General features: G+C 48.7%; 2 protein-coding genes across 26 annotated transcripts in view; one reads left to right on the top strand and one right to left on the bottom strand.

The window, feature by feature from the left end:
- The first annotated feature begins 713 nt into the window (after positions 1-713).
- Positions 714-18174, top strand: LOC103564337 (rab-like protein 2A). Of its 21 annotated transcripts, none has more exons than XM_070622140.1 (10): positions 717-843; positions 1581-1738; positions 11090-11119; positions 12252-12331; positions 12990-13069; positions 15946-16057; positions 16376-16470; positions 16827-16910; positions 17103-17222; positions 17386-18174. In XM_070622140.1, the coding sequence occupies exons 2-9, from the start codon at positions 1632-1634 to the stop codon at positions 17181-17183; spliced, it is 669 nt and encodes a 222-aa protein (XP_070478241.1). In that variant the 5' UTR covers positions 717-843; positions 1581-1631; the 3' UTR covers positions 17184-17222; positions 17386-18174. The 21 variants fall into 21 exon arrangements, with proteins under 21 accessions (XP_070478221.1, XP_070478241.1, XP_070478233.1 ...); XM_070622132.1 differs by having other exon boundaries at positions 16373-16470; positions 17749-18174; XM_070622128.1 differs by having other exon boundaries at positions 16373-16470.
- TMEM19 (transmembrane protein 19) overlaps positions 13922-18186 on the bottom strand; it is a 30306-nt gene continuing 26041 nt past the window's right edge. For all 5 annotated transcript variants that reach the window (XM_070622115.1, XM_070622114.1, XM_070622117.1 and 2 more), the window contains one exon: positions 13922-14752. The gene's annotated coding sequence lies outside the window, so the exon portion shown is untranslated. The remainder of the gene's footprint in view (positions 14753-18186) is intronic.

Raw genomic sequence — 18186 nt, 5'->3', positions numbered from 1 at the left:
AAACCTAATTCGGCCTGACCTTGTCTTTGCAAAAGAGGCTGACCGAGGCATTGTACATCTGCTTTAGAGATTCCTTATGGCAAGAACAAAGGCCCTTGAGATAAAGGTGCAACTTCCCTTAGCATTTCCTTAAGGATTAAGCGTCTTTCCTTAGGCTACGAACTGATTGCTGCGCTCACCTGTGACCACCCAGCTCTTGCCTCCTGCTACGCCCTCTGAGATAGCAGACCACTACCTGCTGTGTCCATCAAGCGCTGTGCGACAGGGCAATCTTGTGACTATTGTGGGAGGGACATTTCAATCATATGTGAAACACCCTGTTTGGGGGTATATAACCACTCTGTGCACCCCACTTCTTCGGTGCCCTTTCTTCCTTTGGTAAGAAAGGCCCTGGGCCATGGTCCTCAGATTGTAGCTCAGAATAAACTCTCCCAAATTTTCATTTATAGATTGGTTATGGATTATTTTCATCGACATTTCCCACACTATTCTCTGAATAAAAGAGCACTACTGCCAGACCTTCAGAGTCCAAGAAATCTTTCTTTCGACTCCTCAGCTCGCGGAGCCCACATCACCCAGACCAGACTCGGGCCGCTGGAGGCCCAGCTCGGTCCCCAGACGCGAGCCTACCCTAGACTGAAAGCCCCGGGCCAGCCCCGACCAAACGCGCGCTGCCCAGCGGTGCTCCTGCCCGGCAACGCGCTAGCCAGCCCGCGCCCCGGCGGGGTCCTTCAGGCCGGCGCCGGCAGCCCTGCTCGGGGTCCTTGCGCGGTTGCGTAGCAGCTGCGAGGACGCGGGCAGAGCCGGAAGCGGAGCGCGGCGCCGCGGGAGCCGGGCCGCCGGGTCCGGACGGGTCTGGGCGGGACAGGCGGGACGGGCGGCCTGCGGCGTCCCTGGTCTCTCCGGCCTCGCCCGGGCCGCCTGCGCGGCGGGTCGGCGTGGGGCGCCGCAGTCCGAGACCGGCGGGGGCCCTGGGCGGACGGAGGGCCCGGTGGCGGAAAGGACGGGCGGTGGGGTCAAGCGGGGGCGGTGCAGGTGGTCCCCAGACGCGTTAGGCCCCCGACACCCGCGTGGAGCGGAGGAGAGCGCCCGGGCGGGGCTTTCCAGCGAGGGGAGGGGAGAGGCGCGGGGCGGAGGGTCGGGAGTGCCGGTGAGGCCAGTCAGTCGGTGACGAGCGCGCAGGCCTTCAGAGCGCTCCGTTTGCCAGTGTCCTGTGATGTGGGCCCTGTTTTATAAGTGAGGAAACTTTGTATGTAAAACTTGTAACTGTTGAACTGTGGCTTCGGTGTGGCTTTAGAATACTGTCCCCTCCAGGTGAGAGTGGGAGGTGTGGCCCTGAGCATAGCTGCAGAGGTGACATACGGTAAACCACCCTAAGAGGATCTTGGTGTGGCCAAGATGACAACCCCACAGTTCAGCAAGTGGCAGCCAGGCCGATGGGGAATAGAGAAAGATGCAAACGTGTTCTTGGGCCCCTCTCTCATCAGCTCATTGTCTCCTCTGTCCAGGAAGAGGAAAAGTAGATTTGGTTGGGGGACTTAACATCTCTTTAACAACAGCCTCTTGATCTTCCCAGACAGTGATAAGACCCCCCTCCCCTGGACTGAGCCCCTTTCTACAGCCAGGAGCCAATGGCCGGGGACAGAGCCAAACCCTGTGAGCTGGACCAAGAGAAATACGATGCTGAGGACAACGTGAAGATCATCTGCCTGGGGGACAGCGCCGTGGGCAAGTCCAAGTATGTTGGGAGATTAGGGAAGAAAGACCAGGCCCAGAGCAAGTCTGGGTTATTAGAAAATAGCCCTCCAGAGGCTCAGGAGCGTGGCTTCTATGGAAGTGGTAAGGGAGTAGTCTTGGCTGGAGCCCAGGTGTGCATGGGGGAACGAGGGGGATCACATTGGCAGCTGTGCGTGTTGGGCGGCAGGCAAGGCATAAGGACTGAGGAAGGTGGGCTTTTTCCATGAGTCCTGGCAGAAGGTGTGGGGCCGGTTACCCTAGAGACTGATGAAGCAGTCCAAGGTGAGGAGGTGAGAGCTGGGGTATGCCAGTATATGGTGTGTGGGCTGAAGGATTGCGAGGTGGAAACAGTGGGAATGGAGAGGGGAAAGTGTGAGAGGTGTGCCTAGCCCGACCAGTGACAGGTTGAATACAGGTGCTAAAGATGCTTTCTTGGAGGAGCTGACTGAGACTGAGAAGAGCTGATAGAAATGACAGCTGACTGTAATCAGCATAGAGATTGATGTGTTCTTCTGACTTCATTGCCTGTGTGCACAGGTGTGGAGCTGCCACCCTGGAGAGCTGAAGGGAGGCCCGCAGTGCTGGCATCTTGTGTCCACAAGGTGTGATCCTGTTTCTCACCTGTGGGCTGCTGTGGGCACACTTCCATTTCTGCCTTCACAGGATGGGGGTAGACTTGCCCCGACCAGATGTCTGGTTTAGTCTTATCTCCCAGGTGTTCCAGATCCACCTTGTTTTCCAGCTTCATCTTTTACTAACATATCCTTGGACTCAGGTGGCTGTGAATAATTCTCCAGGGGCTTTGCTAGGTTTTAGGTTATCTTCATGAATTCACATTCTCTCTCTGCCCCACCCCAGCGCTCACAGTGCAGCTCTGGATTAGTATTTTACAGTTGCTTTGACCATCCTCAAGAGCATGCCTATACAGTAAAGGTGAGGGAGAGTGTTGTAGTTTGGGGAGGTTGCTCAGTAAATAACACCCCCTTTTTCCCCACCCAAGTTTAGAACCAACAAACAGAGAACAGGAATGGCAGGCAGGTGAGAGCAAACTGTCAGCTTAATACCTGACAGAGACGTTGGAGAATGTAGCTTGGTGTGAGATCCAAGGTGGCTACCCAACCCCCAGGTTCAATGCCAGTCTCTTATAAGCCTCACTTAAAACAGCAGAAAATAAGAGTCCAGGCAATTAACAGGATGTCAGCGATTACCAGAGCATTGACCTCTATAGTTACGACATTTGGAAAACAAGCCAGTCCCCCGCACCTAACAGTATCTCAGGGAAAACATTGTCCCAGACACAAAGACCATGATGAAAACACGGTGTATCTGAGGGAAGGCGAGCAGGTGAGAAATGTTGGTTCAGTTGCACTGGGACTCAAGAATTCTATGACCGTTTTCAATATCTCCAACTTGTGAATCTAAACTCAGTTGGGAGAAAACTGTGAAGAGGTGGATTAACTCCTGCATTCATTGTAGCTGGAGGGCATCTGTGCACAGCCTCCTCTCGATAGCGTCTGGGAGGTGGTGCCACCTGGCACGGCCTGGAAAGTGGGAGGAGCGGCCGCCCCGCTCCCGAGACCTCCTTGGAGCTGCCTTCTTTCCTCATGCAGCAGGTGCCTGCGCTCGATCCTGTTTCCTCTTTGGGCCTGTTTCTGGATCCCAAGCCTCCGTTGAGGGTGGGCCCCTCCACTGCATGTGAGCGGGTATCCTCAGACCCGGGCACTGCCTCCTGGGGGCCTTTCCTTCCCTCCAGCATGCGCCACCTTCCTGAGCTGGGTGCTGCTGCAGGGAGATGTCCTCCGCTGACACCCGCATCCAACCCAGCCAGCTCATGATCTCAGTGTCCTGCCTGGCTCCCCTTTAAAGGACGTCCACTTGACAAGTGCTGAGCGCGACTAGGGTCAAACCCTGTTCTGGGTGATGGGTAAGAGCCCCTCCCTGAGTCCCCACTTACACCCAAGCGTTTGCTTCATGTTTTCAGTACCACTGTGGCTGCTGGCAGTCTGAGAGGCACCCATGCTCTTACTGCGCCTTCTCTCTGCAAATCCAGAAGGCATCTTCCCCTGGGGAGTCGTCTGAGGCTCTCCCAGCCCTTGCTTTTCTTCTTAATAATTTCTTTGCACCTCAAATGTTCTTTCTGCCTAATAACAAGACAAGGCCTTTTCTGATTCCCTGTTTGAGTGTAGTTCAGTCCAGATGCATTGCCTTTTTTCTTTTATAGCTGTCTAACTGGGCCTTTAGGGTCTCGTTTTCCCCTTAATAATTGTCTATCATTGGGCAAAGGCACATACCTGCTCAGGCTGCATGGTGTAAGTACAAACTCAAGTCGACCGGGGGAAATTATAGGCAGAGAATACACAGCATGCCCCATGTCCCAAGCTCTTGTTATCCCTGAGGCCAGGAGTAGATGGGCTGGATGCCTTGTGAAAAGGTCCTCTAGACAGGGATCCAGCACCTGTAATACTCTAAATACTTTTGGGAAAGGATGGCAAGGACCATCCATGTGACTGTGTAGCAGTGGGAGCTTCCTGGGGCCTCCAGAGGGTGCACCCGCTCTGCTTTTGAACTCAGGCCTGCCGAGCTGGCTGTCCGCTAAGCCACAGGAAGTTGGGAGGGAATTTGTCTCTCCTGTTGTCGTGTCTTCCAGAGGCCAACCTTTCCTTAAGAAAACCCTTCTCGGCCTTTGTTTGCACCTTTCACTGCTCCTGCTGTGATGAGACGAGTGTCAATCAGCTGTTCCTCCTCTACTCCCTGAGCACATGATCTCTCCAGACAGTGTTCCAAGCACAGGTCCTTTTCTTACCCTCTGTGGCTGGAGTACTTTCACTGTGTGGTTTTCTACGTCCATCTAAGAAAGTAGTGTATTTTCTGTATAATGTGGGTGCTATTTCTTTTTAGTTACAGATGAAATCTCCCCCCCTTTTACAATGGAAGCTACAGTTTAAATCTCAAAAGTGTAAAATCATGGCTAGAGTGTATTAAACTGACAGATAAGGAGTGCCCTCACAAAGGTGGGGAAAGCACAGCTGCAGTGTAGAGAGACTGGTTAGGGCAAGCCTGTGTGTACAGTGGACGTACAGCAACGACCTGAAGGAGGCCAGGGAACGAGCCATGCAGGTATCTGGGGGAGGTGCATGTCAACGAGAGGAAATGACTGGTGGCTGGAACAGGGAGCAACGGAAAGAGAACGGGAGAGAAGAGAAGAGGAAGTGGAAGTCAGTGGTGGGGCTGGGGATCTGAGGAGGCTTTGATCTGAAAGAAATGGGAAACCATTGGATGGTTTGAGCGGAAGAGTAGCCAAGTCTAATTTTTTTTTTTTATTGAGTTGATGATAGTTTACAACCTTGCCAAGTCTAATTTTTTAACTGGATCACTGACCACATTCTGAATGGATATTCCTCCCAATAATCAATACATCAGTCAGGGAAAAAAGTTGTAAGGTGATAAAGCTTTGAACAACGCAATTATCAGTGTTGATCATTCACGTATAGAGAGAGATATATATTTAAGAGTTTCTGTAGTGACTTAATTTTGCATTTCACTGATGCCTGATTATATTGAGCACCTTTGCACTTATTAGTGCTTATTGGCCATGTGGAGCTCCTCTTTTGTGAAATGTCTGTTTATTTTTATTGGATTTTTTTTTTTTATTATTGACTCATAGAGACATCATTATACCTTCTTGACCTTTCACTCTGTGGCTTTTCACTCTATTGTTAATGTGTGTGTATTTTGTTTTTTTTTTTTTTTGAGGACGATTAGTCCTGTGCTAACTGCTGCCAATCCTCCTCTTTTTGCTGAGGAAGACTAGCCCTGAGCTAACATCTGTGCCCATCTTCTTCTACTTTATATGTGGGGTGCCTGCCACAGCATGGCTTGCCAAGCGGTGCCATGTCCACACCCGGGATCCGAACCGGTGAACCCGGGGCCGCCGAAGCGGAACGTGCACACTTAACAGCTGCACCACCAGGCCAGCCCTGGATTTTTTTAACTGAGTTTCGACAGTTCTTTTTTATTCTAGGTACTAGTCTCTGTTGGATGTGTGGTTTGCAAACGTTTTCTCCAATTCTGTAGCTTATCTTTTCATCCTCTTATAATAGAGTCTTTCACAGACAAAAGGTTTTAATTCTCATGAAGTCCAATTCGCCATTTTTTTCCCCTTTTATTGATCATGGCCTTTGGTCTCCACCAAGCCCTAGGTCCCAAAGATTTTTTCCTATGTTTTCTTCTAAAAGTCTTATAGTTTTAGATTTTACGTTTAAGTCTGTGATAAATTTTGAATTAACTTTTATTTAAAGCGTGAGGGTTTGGGGCAAAGGTTGTTTCTTTGTTTGGTTTTGCTTTTGGTTTTTTTTGCTAATAGATACAGTATTCAATTGGTCCAGCATCATTTGTTGAAAAGGCTTTCATTCCTCCAGTGAATTGCTTTTGGACATTTGTAAACAGACCAGTTGGCAGTGCTTCTGTGGGACTCTTTCTGGTTCTTCCTTTTGTTTCATTGATCTGTGTGTCTGTCCCTCTGCCAGGACCACACAGTCTTTATCACTGTGGCTGTATAATAAGTCTTGAAATCAAGTAGACAGATTCCTTCCACTTTTTTCTTTTTCAAAATTGTTTTAGCTCTTGTAATTCCTTTGCCTGTCTATATAAATTTAGAAAATCTTGCCTATACCTATAAAACATCTTGCTGGGATTTTAGTAGGCCCATATATCAATTTTGGGAGAATTGGCATCTTTTTATACTGAGCTTTCCAATTCCTAAACATTGTGTGTCTCTCCATTTATTTAGATCATCTTTGATTTCTTTTCATCGGTTATTTTGTAGTTTTCAGCATACCGGTTCTATAAATGTTTTGTTAGGTTTACACCTAGGTATTTCATTTTTTTGTTTCTTGAGCATTTATAAATGGTATCACATTTTAAATTTCTGTATATATGTTTGCATTGCAAGTGTATAGAAGCACAGTTGATCTTTGTACATTGACTTTGTATCCTATGACCTTGCTGAACTTACTTATTAGTTCTAGGAGTCTTTTTTGTAGATTCCCTAGTATTTTCTCTGTGTACCATCATGGCATTTGGAAATAGGGACAGTTGTATTCTTTTCTGAGTCATATGCTTTTTATTTCCTTTTCTTGCCTTATTACACTGGTTAAAACCAAGAAGTGAGCGTAGACATCTTTGCCTTGTTCATGAGTTTAGAGGGATCACATTCAGTGTTTCCCCATTGAGTATGCATTAATTGTAAGTTTTTCTAGAGCTCTTCATTAAGGTTAGGAAGTTCCAAACTATGCCTCTTTTTTGGAGACTTTTTTTTATCATGAATGGGTGTTGCATTTTTTCAGATGCACTTTCTGCACTGATTGATACGATCATGTGATTTTGCTTCTTCAGCCAGGTAATATGGTAGATTACATTGATTGATTTTCAAATATTGAACTAGGCTTGCATCCATGAAATAAATCATACTTACTCAGAGTGTGTAACTTCTTTGATATATTGCTGAATTCTCTTTGCTAATATTTTGTTAATGACATGTCTATATTCATGAAGGATATTGATCTGATGTTTTTGGGGTATTTTTGTACTGTCTTTTTTTTTTTTTTTTTTTTTGAGGAAGATTAGCCCTGAGCTAACATCTGCCACCAATCCTCCTCTTTTTTGCTGAGGAAGGCTGGCCCTGAGCTAACATCTGCTGCCAATCCTCCTCTTTTTTGCCAAGGAAGACTGGCCCTGAGCTAACATTCGTGCCCATCTTCCTCAACTTTATATGTGGGACGTCTGCCACAGCATGGCTTGACAAGCGGTGTGTAGGGCTGCACCCGGGATCTGAACCAGCGAACCCCAGGCTGCCAAAGGAGAACGTGCAAACTTAACTGCGGTGCCACCAGGCCAGCCCCTGTACTGTCTTTAACTGGTTTTGATATCAGGGTAAAATGACCTCATAAAATGAACTGGGAAGTGTTCCCTCCTCTTCTGTTTTCTGGAAGAGATTGTGCAGAATTGATATTAATTCTTTGCACGTTTGGTAGAATTCTCCCCTGAGACCATCTGGGCCTAGAGATTTATAGTTATAGGCTATTCAAGGGATCTGTTTCATACTAGGTGAGTTGGTAGTTTATGCTTTTAAGGAATTGATCCATTTTGTCTAAGTTGTCAAATTTCTGTGTGTAGAGTTGTTTGTGGTATTGTGGTTTGTAGAAGGCTGCGATGTGCCTTCCTGAGAAATATGGATGTTCCATAAGCTGCTTCAGGCAGGAGTGACTGTGCCTGGGCATCAGTATAAGGTCAGTGTTAATGAATCAGCAGTAAAAATGTGGGTAGAGGCTCTCAGGAACCCAGCCCTGTCAGTCCCCTCACGGCAGCAGCTCAGGGCTCGCCTGCTCAGTGTTTGTGGGGATCTGACAGGCTCAGCTGCTGTGAGCAACAGCAATAGCTGTGACTCTAGATTGGCTACGGCGCAGCTCTGCCAGTTTAGTTTTTTTCTTTTTCCTTTTTTCTTTTTGTTTTTTCCTGCCTCCCTGTGGGTTGCTTGAACATTTTTAAACATTCTGTTCTGATTTATCTGTAGTGTTGTTGGGTGTATCTCTCTGTAGCTTTTGTAGTGGTAGTTCTAAGTATTATCTTGTATATACGTAAATTTGCAGTCTACCAGTGAGAGTGAAGTGTAAACGCCTTGTTTCCCTTTATGTCCCTTTACCCTCCCCTGTTTAATTGTCTTAAGTATTTTCTCTACATACGCTGAGAACTCCGTCATCTGTTGTGATAACTTGTGCTTTGACCATGGAAAATAATTTTAAAAACTCAGGGGAGGGGCTGGCCCTGTGGCCGAGTGGTTAAGTCCGCGCGCTCCGCTGCAGGCGGCCCAGTGTTTCGTTGGTTTGAATCCTGGGCGCGGACATGGCAAAGCTCATCAGACCACGCTGAGGCAGCATCCCACATGCCACAACTAGAAGAACCCACAACGAAGAATACACAACTATGTACCGGGGGGCTTTGGGGATAAAAAGGAAAAAATGAAATCTTTAAAAAAAAAAAAAAAAAACTCAGGGGAAGAAAGTCTATTGCACTTACCAATATTTTTTTCTTACTCTGTTCTTTCTTCCTTCTTGATACCCCAAGATTCCTTCTTTATTGTTTTCTTTCTGTTTGCCATTCTTTAGCCATTTTTCAGGGTAGGTCTGCTGGAAACAGATTCTTTTCATTTTCCTTCATATAAGAACATCTTGATTTCCCCTTCACTCTTGAGGGATATTTTCACTGGATTTAGGATCTGGACTGACAGTTCTTTTCTTTCAGCACTTGAGAAGTAATGTGCCACTTCGTCTGGTCCCATGGTTTCTGATGAGAAACCCTCTGCCCTTCGAATGGTTTCCCATATAGGGACTGTGTCATCTCTCTCACTGCTTTCAAGGCTTTTTTCTTTGTCTTTTGATTTCAGGAGTTTTACTGTGCTGTCTTGGGGTCCATTTCTTTGGATTTATCCTTTGAGTTTTGTTCAGCTTCTTCACTCTACAGGCTTTTATGTCTTTTTCCAAATTTAGGAAGTTTTCAGGCATTATTTCATCTATTGTTTCAGCCTGGTCCTCTTTTTCCTCTCTTTTCCCTACATGAATTTCATCATATAGTCCTTCAAATCCCTGAGGCTCTGTTCATTTTTTTCCAGTCTGTTCTCTTCCTAGTATTTGTCTCGGGTGATTTCTTTTGTTCTGTTTTAAAGTTCAGTGGTTCTTTCCTTTGTTCTTTCCATCCTGCTAGGAGCCCATCCAGTGAGTTTTTCATTTTGGTTATTGTATTTTCCAAATGTCCTAAAATAGCCATTGGGTTCTTCTTTACATCTTCCATTTATATGCTGAAAAGTAGTCTGTTGCTGAGACTTTCTGTATTTTCAGTTATTTCAAGCATACCTGTAATTGCTCATTGGTGCATTTTTACGACAACTGCTTTAAAAGCTTTGTCAGATACCTTTAACATCTGTATCATCACAGGGTTGGCATCTGTTGATCGTCTTTTTTCATTTAGTTTGAGATCTTCTTGGTTCTGGGTATGATGAATGATTTTCAGTTGAAACTTGGACATTTTGAATATCATGTTATGAGACTGGATCTTATGTAAACCTTCTGTCTTAGCTGGCTTCTTGTGGCACTGCTTCCGCAGAAAGGGGAGAGGCTGCACACCACCCACGCCCACCACTCCCCCAGCTGCTGGTGGGTGTGAAGTCCAGGCGCCTGTGCTCTCCACTGATGCTATGGGGAGAGGGAGCCCCATTACCATCTGGTAGGGAATTGGCCTTCTTTGACACCAACCCAGCTTGGGAACGTTGTGGGGGCCTCTCCTTACAGTCTCAAAATGGTGGAAGTCTAGGCCCCCCACTCACCCTTTGCTGATGGGGGGAAAGGTGGGCTCCAGTTTTGCGTGGTGTTTGGATGGTAGTTATAGTCTGAATGTTTTTTGTCCTAGGCACTGGGGATGCAGCAGTAGATTAAAAATCAAAAACTGCTTTCAGGGGCATTTCATTCCAGTTGAGGGAGAGAGACATTAAGTAAAATACTTAATATTTCAGTTGCTGTCACATGCAGGGCAGAGATCGAGTACAAGTTGAGACAGACTTGCCTGCTATAAATAAGATAATCCGGGAAGGTCTCATTGCTCAGGTGATGTTTGAGCAAAACCCTGAAGGACCTGCAGAATATTGGGGAACTGACTTTCAGGCAGAGGGCACAGCCTCCCTGCCCTCGGTTTGCTGTGCATAAAGCGAGGGTAGTTGTGCTTTCAACAGTGTGAAGAGGTGAAAATAACGGATCTGAGAGCCTCACTTGGGCTGGTGTGTGCACTTAGGGCAACGTGAGCTGTTTGTTATCAGGGTTAGTCTGGTGATTCCCAGGTTCCAGGCTTGGAGAGTCAGGTGATGTGCTAAATAGATAATTTACAGGCAGGGGCAGGGTTAGTGGGTTGAACAAACTCACTTTCAGATCTGTTGAGCTTATGGTTCACACAGACTTCTCCAGTGTAGACACATGGTCTACCCTGGAGGCAGGCCTTTATTTCTTCAACTGGTATTGGTGATCAGCTGCTGTGGTACCCAAAAAGGATTAAGACGGGGTCCCAGCATGCAGGGAAAGCAGCTGTGGGTTGTTATTACAGCGAGGGGCCGGGAACATAAGGGCTGTCAGGAGCAGAGAGGGTGGGCAGTTCCTGGGCATTGTCCTTCAGAGGAAGCCGTGTGGCTGTGGAATAAATGGGAGTTGGGAAGCCACAGGTGGCTCCCAGGTTGTCAACCTGGGGTCATGCAGCAGGGCAAGGAGGAGAGTTCGGGGGACATGTCTGACCACCTTGCACACTCTCCTTACAGACTTATGGAGAGATTTCTCATGGATGGATTGTATCCTTCAAGGTTTGAAATGCTCCTTGTTCCTGTGGCCCTTCCCACCCTCATGCCAACTCAACCCCACTGCCCACCCCTTTGCTCCAGTGGTCAAGGGAGGAGAGATAGGTGAGTGAATGCACCGGTTCCATTCAGGCTGGTTTCTTGCCGACTGACCCATGTGGCATTGCACATCATCGATGCAGCATGTTCTGGAGCTCACTCATTTGGATTGGCGTTGTATTAGGAGGGCAAGTAGAATGGCTAGTAGCTCCTGGTCAAATGCCTAGACTCAAGCCCCACCTCTTCTGAGTAGCTCTGGCCTTGGGCAATTCACTTGAGCTCTCTGACCTCAAAACTTGGGCTTTCTAATATTTAAAAATTCTCCAGTATGACTGAACTTTGTAAGATATGAGCTGCCAGCCTCTCCCTCCTCCCATGAATTGTCGCATTGTGTGGGTTTGGAGTGAGACCCTCCCTGACAACTAGGATGGTTTTAAAAATCTTACCGGGGAATGCACTGAGGACCATGGGTGAGAAGCGCCTGGAGCCTGCTGCCCCTGCCCTGGGCCCCAGCCACCAAGGTGGAGTCTGTGTGTGTCTTGCTTCACCTTCTACCAGGTGCTCCTTTGCACCCTCCCACCTGCTTCGTCCGGCTTTGCTGGTTAAACCACCAGTGTCTTGCAGCTTTAGGAAGTATTATTCACTGGGCTTTTTGTTAGGGTTTCACATACAGGCAAACTGCAGTTCATAAGCAGCTTGTCGAGGCTTCTTTCCCTGGAACGGTCATGTTGCTGCCTATGGCTGGGTTTCCCCTCTGGCCTGCAGGAGCCCGTCCATTAAGGAGCTGGCGCATCCACGGTTGCATTTTCCAACTACCTGATGCCGTTCATGACAGCTGCTCTGTAAAATGCCGTTCCATGTTTCCCCTTGGACTCAGATGACCAGGACACACACAGCTTCTCCCGCCCTCGCCTTTCCATTGTGCCAGCAATATTTGAAGCTGATCCTCTGTCTGCAGCATTCATTCAATTTAAAACCTAACTCCAGGAAGCAAAGGAGAGAGGGCCTGTTCCATCACACAAGTGCCCCCCCCAAGCACCTTCCTCACCTCCCTTTTATTCCTGTTTGCTGCTTAACCTGAATGCAGTCAGCCGCAGCAGCTGTCCACGTATGCCCTGACCCTGTACAAACACACGGCCACCGTGGACGGCAAGACTGTCCTTGTGGGTGAGCAGCACGGGGCCCAGCCAGCCGACTCTCAAGGGGGAGGAGAGGGGAGGGGGAGGGGAGAGAAGGTCCCTGAGAGAGAGTAAAGCAAGGAGGAAATGAGACCCCAGGCAGGGAAGACCCTGAGAACCAGGGGGCCAGGGAGGGCGGGAGGCAGCACTTGGACCCGGTGTTCTCATTTAGCCAGTGTAAAAAAATACAAATGTGATCTGAGTATTATCTTCCTCGGGGTTTTGACTTTCCGCGAGGTCACAGCCTTCCCCTTGGCCAGGCCACACATCCTGCCTGTGTCCATCTGCTGTCACCACTCTCGGAAAGTCTGCCCAGTTTTGACATTGGAGGGTCCTGTATTTTGTGGGTGGAGGCAAGGGGGGCACCTACCTTCTCCCTCTTCGGGCTTCCTGCCTGCATTCTTCTTCCTCTTGGCCCTGGGCCTGTGTCTCCCTCTCACCCACGCCCACGGGCATACACAACGCCTCTCACACACCAAGGTGATCGTGTCCTAATGACACACACGTGCGAGCTGCGTGGTCTCCATTCCGCCCATCCTCCCCACGTGTGTGTTGTTTCTGCACTCAGAGACCTGCACAGAGGTGCTTAGGGTGCCCAGGTCTCCGCCCTCCAGCCCCTGTCAGTCAGAGCTGTGTTCTTATTGCAGACTTTTGGGACACAGCAGGCCAGGAGCGGTTCCAGAGCATGCACGCCTCCTACTACCACAAGGCCCACGCCTGCATCATGGTAGGAGGCCAGCCTGGAGGTGGACAGAAGCTGGGCAGGTCTGGCCTAAGGGGTGAGGGGGTGAGGGGCTTAGCCCCACTGAGCCCTCCCCACCAGGGCTGGGTGCTTGGGGAGAGGGGACCAGCGCAGCCTGGGGACCCTTCAGAATGTACGTGCTCCCTGGAGGTTCTGAGTGAGAGCTTGCCAGGTGCACTCCTCTTCAGGCGGGGATGGGAGAAGAGCCACCATGCTAGGGGAGGGGCAAGTTCAGGGCTCCAACGTGAGACAGAGCATCTAAGAGGCAAACACGGGGGGCCAGCTCCGTGTCGTGGTGGTTGAGTTCGGCACGCTCTGCTTTAGTGGCCTGGGTTTGCGGGTTTGGATCCTGGTCATGGACCTGTACCACTTGTCAGCCACGTCGCGGCAGCAACCCACATACAAAAGAGAGGAAGATTGGCACAGATGTTAGCTCAGGGCCAATCTTCCTCACACAAAAAAAGGAGAAGCAAACAGTCCCTCCGTGATGGAGCCCAGCTACTCAGACAAGCTCCCAAGGCTGTCCTCAGACGTCACCTGGTGCTGCTCTCTAGGGGCAGACACGCGCTGAGTGGACTCTGCGGTTCCCAAGGAACTTACCTTCCCAAACCAGCCCCTCTTTTCCCTCCCAGCTCTCACTTTGCTGTCTGGAACACAGTCCTCAGGGGTCCACCCAAGTAGCCGGGGGTAGTAAGTCCCATAAGAGGGCCTGAAACTCAGCCATGGGAAGGACCAAGAAAGGAGGCGAGCTGTGTAAACCTGTGTCCCTAGGACCTCCTGCCTATGAACTCCCTGGCTCCATCCTCGGGCCCTACTGTCCTTTAAGCACAAGAGCCCTTGGGATTTTCCAAAATTTTAATACTAGTACCTGTAAGGGGACAAAACAAAAGAGGGTAACAGGGTAGTGTCCAAAGTCGTACTTGAAGTCTTGCATAGTCAACATCTCTGACCCTTGAGACTGGGGAGGGTGGGTCCCAGCTGTTTCTGTTTCCGTTCTGCACTGGCACTTGGTGCTTTGAGCTCACCTCTCTTTTATCTCTGGGAATGACCTCCTCCTGCCTCTGACACATCTCCATTGGCCCCTTTTGGACCCTTTTCAGAGGCCCAGGGGTGTTTCTCCTGCCAGCCGGGGTTCCACTCTCCCCCTTGAAACCCTGATGGGGATGCTCCTCGTCCCAGCCAGCTCCTCCTCAGCTCTCAAAACAAGGAGAGGAAGCTCAGGAACCCAAACCTAGACAAAAGGGACTGTTTGATGGTGATCATGGGAGGCAGCCTGGTGTGAAGCAGGTTCCAGAAGTTCCACTACAAGCGTGCTTTATGAGAAATCTTCCTGGGAATTGAAGACAGCATGGTCATTTGCTGAAATGGGGCCTGGGGAGTAGCATGGAAGAGCTTCCCAGGTGGACCTCCTGCTGCCTCGGGGTGTGAAGGCTGCTGACCCATGCCCACCACCACGTGGGGCAGCCCCTGGCCCTGGGTGTGGTCCATGCCGCTCCCATGAAGGACTGGGTGGTTGAGAAGTGAGATCAGCCGCTCCAGGGGGTTTCAGGGCTGTTCATCTCAGTCCACTGTTGTGCTGGGCAGTTTGGGCCTCTGAGTCTTCTGGAGAACGGCTTGGAAGCAGGAGGCTGGCTTCTGAGGAGCTCCCGTGAGAGGCTTGAAGGATCCCTGCAAGGGAGGAAGGAGCAACTTGAAGTGTCTTAGGATTGCTGGCCTCCCTGCCCTTAGAGAAGTCCATGTGCTCATGCTTCTTGTTGATACTTTAAAATAGGTAAAAGCTATAAATTATAGGAAGTTAATAAAAGTATGATAAGCTACAAAATAACAGATAAAAATTACTTTTAAAAAGTTTAAAACACAAAATGAATAGGAAACTGGTGCAGCCACTATGGAAAGCAGTATGGAGATTTCTCAAAAAATTAAAAATAGAAATACCCTATGACCCAGCCATCCCACTACTGAGTATCTATCCTAAGAACTTGAAGTCAGCAATTCCAAAAGTCCTGTGCACCCCTATGTCCATTGCAGCATTATTTACAATAGCCAAGATGTGGAAGCAACTTAAGTGCCCATCAACTGATGATGGGATAAAGAAGATGTGGTATATAAATAGAATGGAATACTACTCAGCCATAAAAAGGGATAAAATCGTCCCATTCACAATAACATGGATGGACCTTGAGGGTATCATGTTAAGTGAAATAAGCCAGATAGAGAAAGACAATCTCTGTATGACTCCACTCATATGTGGAAGTTAAACATGTAGACAAAGATAACAGATTAGTGGTTACCAGGGGAAAGGGGGCGTGAGGAGTGGGCACAAAGCATGAAGGGGTGCACCTACAACATGACTGACAAACAATAGTGTACAACTGAAATTTTACAAGGTTATAAACTAGCATAATCCTAATAAAAAGTAAAAAAAAAAATACAAAATGAATAGGAAATTAAACAAAAGCTTAAAATTAAAAGGAAGTCAATAGTAACTAAAGGAAAATTCTAGTATTTAAAATTATTACAAAGGAATTTTAAACCAAGCTTAAGCAGTTAAGAATAGACTAGGAAAAATCTTCACAATTTGTAACAGACTATACTGATTAGTAAAATTATGCAACTTTGTTAAAATGGGTAAATAAGCTTAGGTGACAAGATAACAAAAACATGAATAAATATTTTAACACTTTTGGATCTGGAGTTCTAGAGGGCTTCCCTGTCAGGGGCTGCAGCTCAGAGCAGGTGCCCAGTCCAGGATCGCAAACCTGTGGCACATGCCCATGCTCAGCTGCCTGTGCGAGTCACCTGGGGGTGGCCTGCAGATACGACGGCACACCTGAGCTGTCTTCCTTCTCTGCTCTTTGCAGGTGTTTGATGTGCAAAGGAAAATCACCTATAAGAACCTAAGCACCTGGTATGCGGAGCTTCGAGAGTTCAGGCCAGAGGTCCCATGCATCGTGGTGGCCAATAAAATTGATGGTGGGCGTCAGCACTTCATGGGGGACCCACCACCACACGCTTCCTCCTCCTTTCCTGGGGCAACAAACCTTTCCATCCTCCTTCCCAAGATAAAGCCTTTGGTTGCTTGCCATCACTTCCCTTCCCAGTAAAAATGTCAACTGAGCCAACCTGCCCTCTTCCCAAGGCACAGATCCCCATTAAATGAACTCTTTCAGGGCACATCCCCTGACTGTCCCTGCTCATCCCAGTTTCTGGAATGGGGGCTTCCTGTGACCTACCCTGCAAAACCCTCTCCCTTAATGGACAGGCCAATGTCCTGCCTTCTCTCTACAGCAGACATAAAGATGACCCAAAAAAGCTTCAATTTTGCCAGGAAGTTCTCCCTGCCCCTGTATTTTGTCTCGGCTGCCGATGGTACCAACGTCGTGAAGGTAATGGTAGACTGCAGGTCATTCTAGTGAGGTCAGGGAAGGGCAGGTTGGTGAAGTGACTGGGGACGCTACGAAGAGAAGGGCTGTCTTCAGGGATGTTGGAGGATGGGGATTGTTGTGGGGACCATGAGTGGGCATGTAAGTGTTGACAGTGGAGGAGGTGATGGGCCTGGGCTTGGTGAGGAAAAAGTTCATGCATCAGGGTGATGAGGAGAAGGTGACTTGAGGGGTGACCTTGCTGATTTTAGGGGTGGAGTGTTGCGTGGACTTAGGATTGGGCCTGTGGGTACAGTGCAGGCCAAGTACAGGGAAGCAGTACCCACTGCCATGTCTTCCTTCCTACCACCTCCCCCCAGCTCTTCAATGATGCAATTCGATTAGCTGTGTCTTACAAACAGAACTCCCGGGACTTCATGGACGAGGTTTTGCAGGAGCTTGAGGTGGGTTCAGGCCCAAATGTCAGATGGGATAGAGAAAACGGCTTCTCATCAGAGGGGTGTGGAATATAACCCAGTAGAGTGGCTCTTGCCTGCCTTTGCAGGCTGTACATGGTCATTATGCGCACCGCCCCTGGGAGTATCAGGGAGTTGGGCAAATTCAGGGCCAGGCCTCACCTGCAACCTTGTTCACAGAACTTTGACTTGGAGCAGAAGGAGGAGAATGTGTCGGAGCAAGAGCAGCGTGGCAATGTCGAGAGCCCATCTGCTTCCTGAGTCAGAGAAGGAGGCCTCTCTCCAGGGCCAACTTGTTGGGTAGGGGGAGAGCTTTCAGAATACCCCTCCCTCCCCCAACCCTCTAGCTTGGACCTGAGGAACTCTTCCAGGCCATCCCCCACTCTACTTCCTGCAAACCCACCCATCCCGTTTGCCTCCGCCACTTCCATGGCCCATGATACCCCTCCACCGCTGTCGCCAGGGACAGGGATGGGGTCAGCACCAGCAAGTACCTCGACGGTGTAAGAGTTCCACAGCACACCCTGAAGCGGAATTAGGGATCAGCAGCATACCCGTCTTCCCAGGATCGGACAGTGAAGAGAATCAGGGAACATGCTTTGTGTGTGTCTTAAATAAAAGGAAATTTAGGTGTTTGTTTTAATTCCCAAAACTGACCTCAGGGTTTAGTCACGGCATTTCCACTAAGGGAATGACTTCTAATCCTGAACCACCCCCGTTCCCACCCCTGTGGAATTGGGGAGGCCTCCATCCTTTTTTCACATGGTCTCCCATTCTTTTTCCTCTTTAGTCCCCAACCAGCTTTTTTTTTTTTTTTTTTAAAAAGGGTTGAGCGGAAGGAGCTCGTCCAGGTGCAGCCAGTACGTTGGTGAACAGTGAGGCTGCAGCCACAGGCACACAAGTGAAAGCAGGTTACAGATCTAGCCATCCTCACAGTACACAGACATCACTGTCACTAACACCAGGGTCAGTACAGCCATACAACAAGGCACACCCATTTGGTTGGAAGAAATTAAGAACAGCTTCCTTTAAAAGCCCTATTTCAGCATGTGAGGCTTTCCCTCCTCTTTTGAGGACCAGTGTGGACATCGTGCCTCCTCCGTGGCGAGGGCTGCAGATGGACACACTGCCGCTTTTTCCACTTCTCGCTAGTACTTGTGGTCTGCTGTTGTTTTTATGACCATCTTGTGCATCATTTCCATTGTTTATATTTTTTGTTTTCTTTTTTACAGTAAAGGTTGAATTACATAAACCTTGAGTATAT

Source organism: Equus przewalskii, chromosome 5 (assembly GCF_037783145.1).
Source record: "Equus przewalskii isolate Varuska chromosome 5, EquPr2, whole genome shotgun sequence".
Taxonomy (NCBI): domain Eukaryota; kingdom Metazoa; phylum Chordata; class Mammalia; order Perissodactyla; family Equidae; genus Equus; species Equus przewalskii.
Note: the sequence above shows the minus strand (reverse complement) of the source record. Positions and strands in the feature narration are given on the sequence as shown.

Excerpts from the sequence above, each read along its gene's own strand:
- LOC103564337 (XM_070622120.1), top strand. The coding sequence starts at position 1,632 with ATGGCCGGGGACAGAGCCAAACCCTGTGAGCTGGACCAAGAGAAATAC. Across the intron at positions 11,120-12,251 it reads AGATTTCTCATGGATGGATT|TCAGCCGCAGCAGCTGTCCA; the intron begins GTATCCTTCAAG and ends ACCTGAATGCAG. Across the intron at positions 16,911-17,102 it reads AGGTTTTGCAGGAGCTTGAG|AACTTTGACTTGGAGCAGAA; the intron begins GTGGGTTCAGGC and ends CCTTGTTCACAG.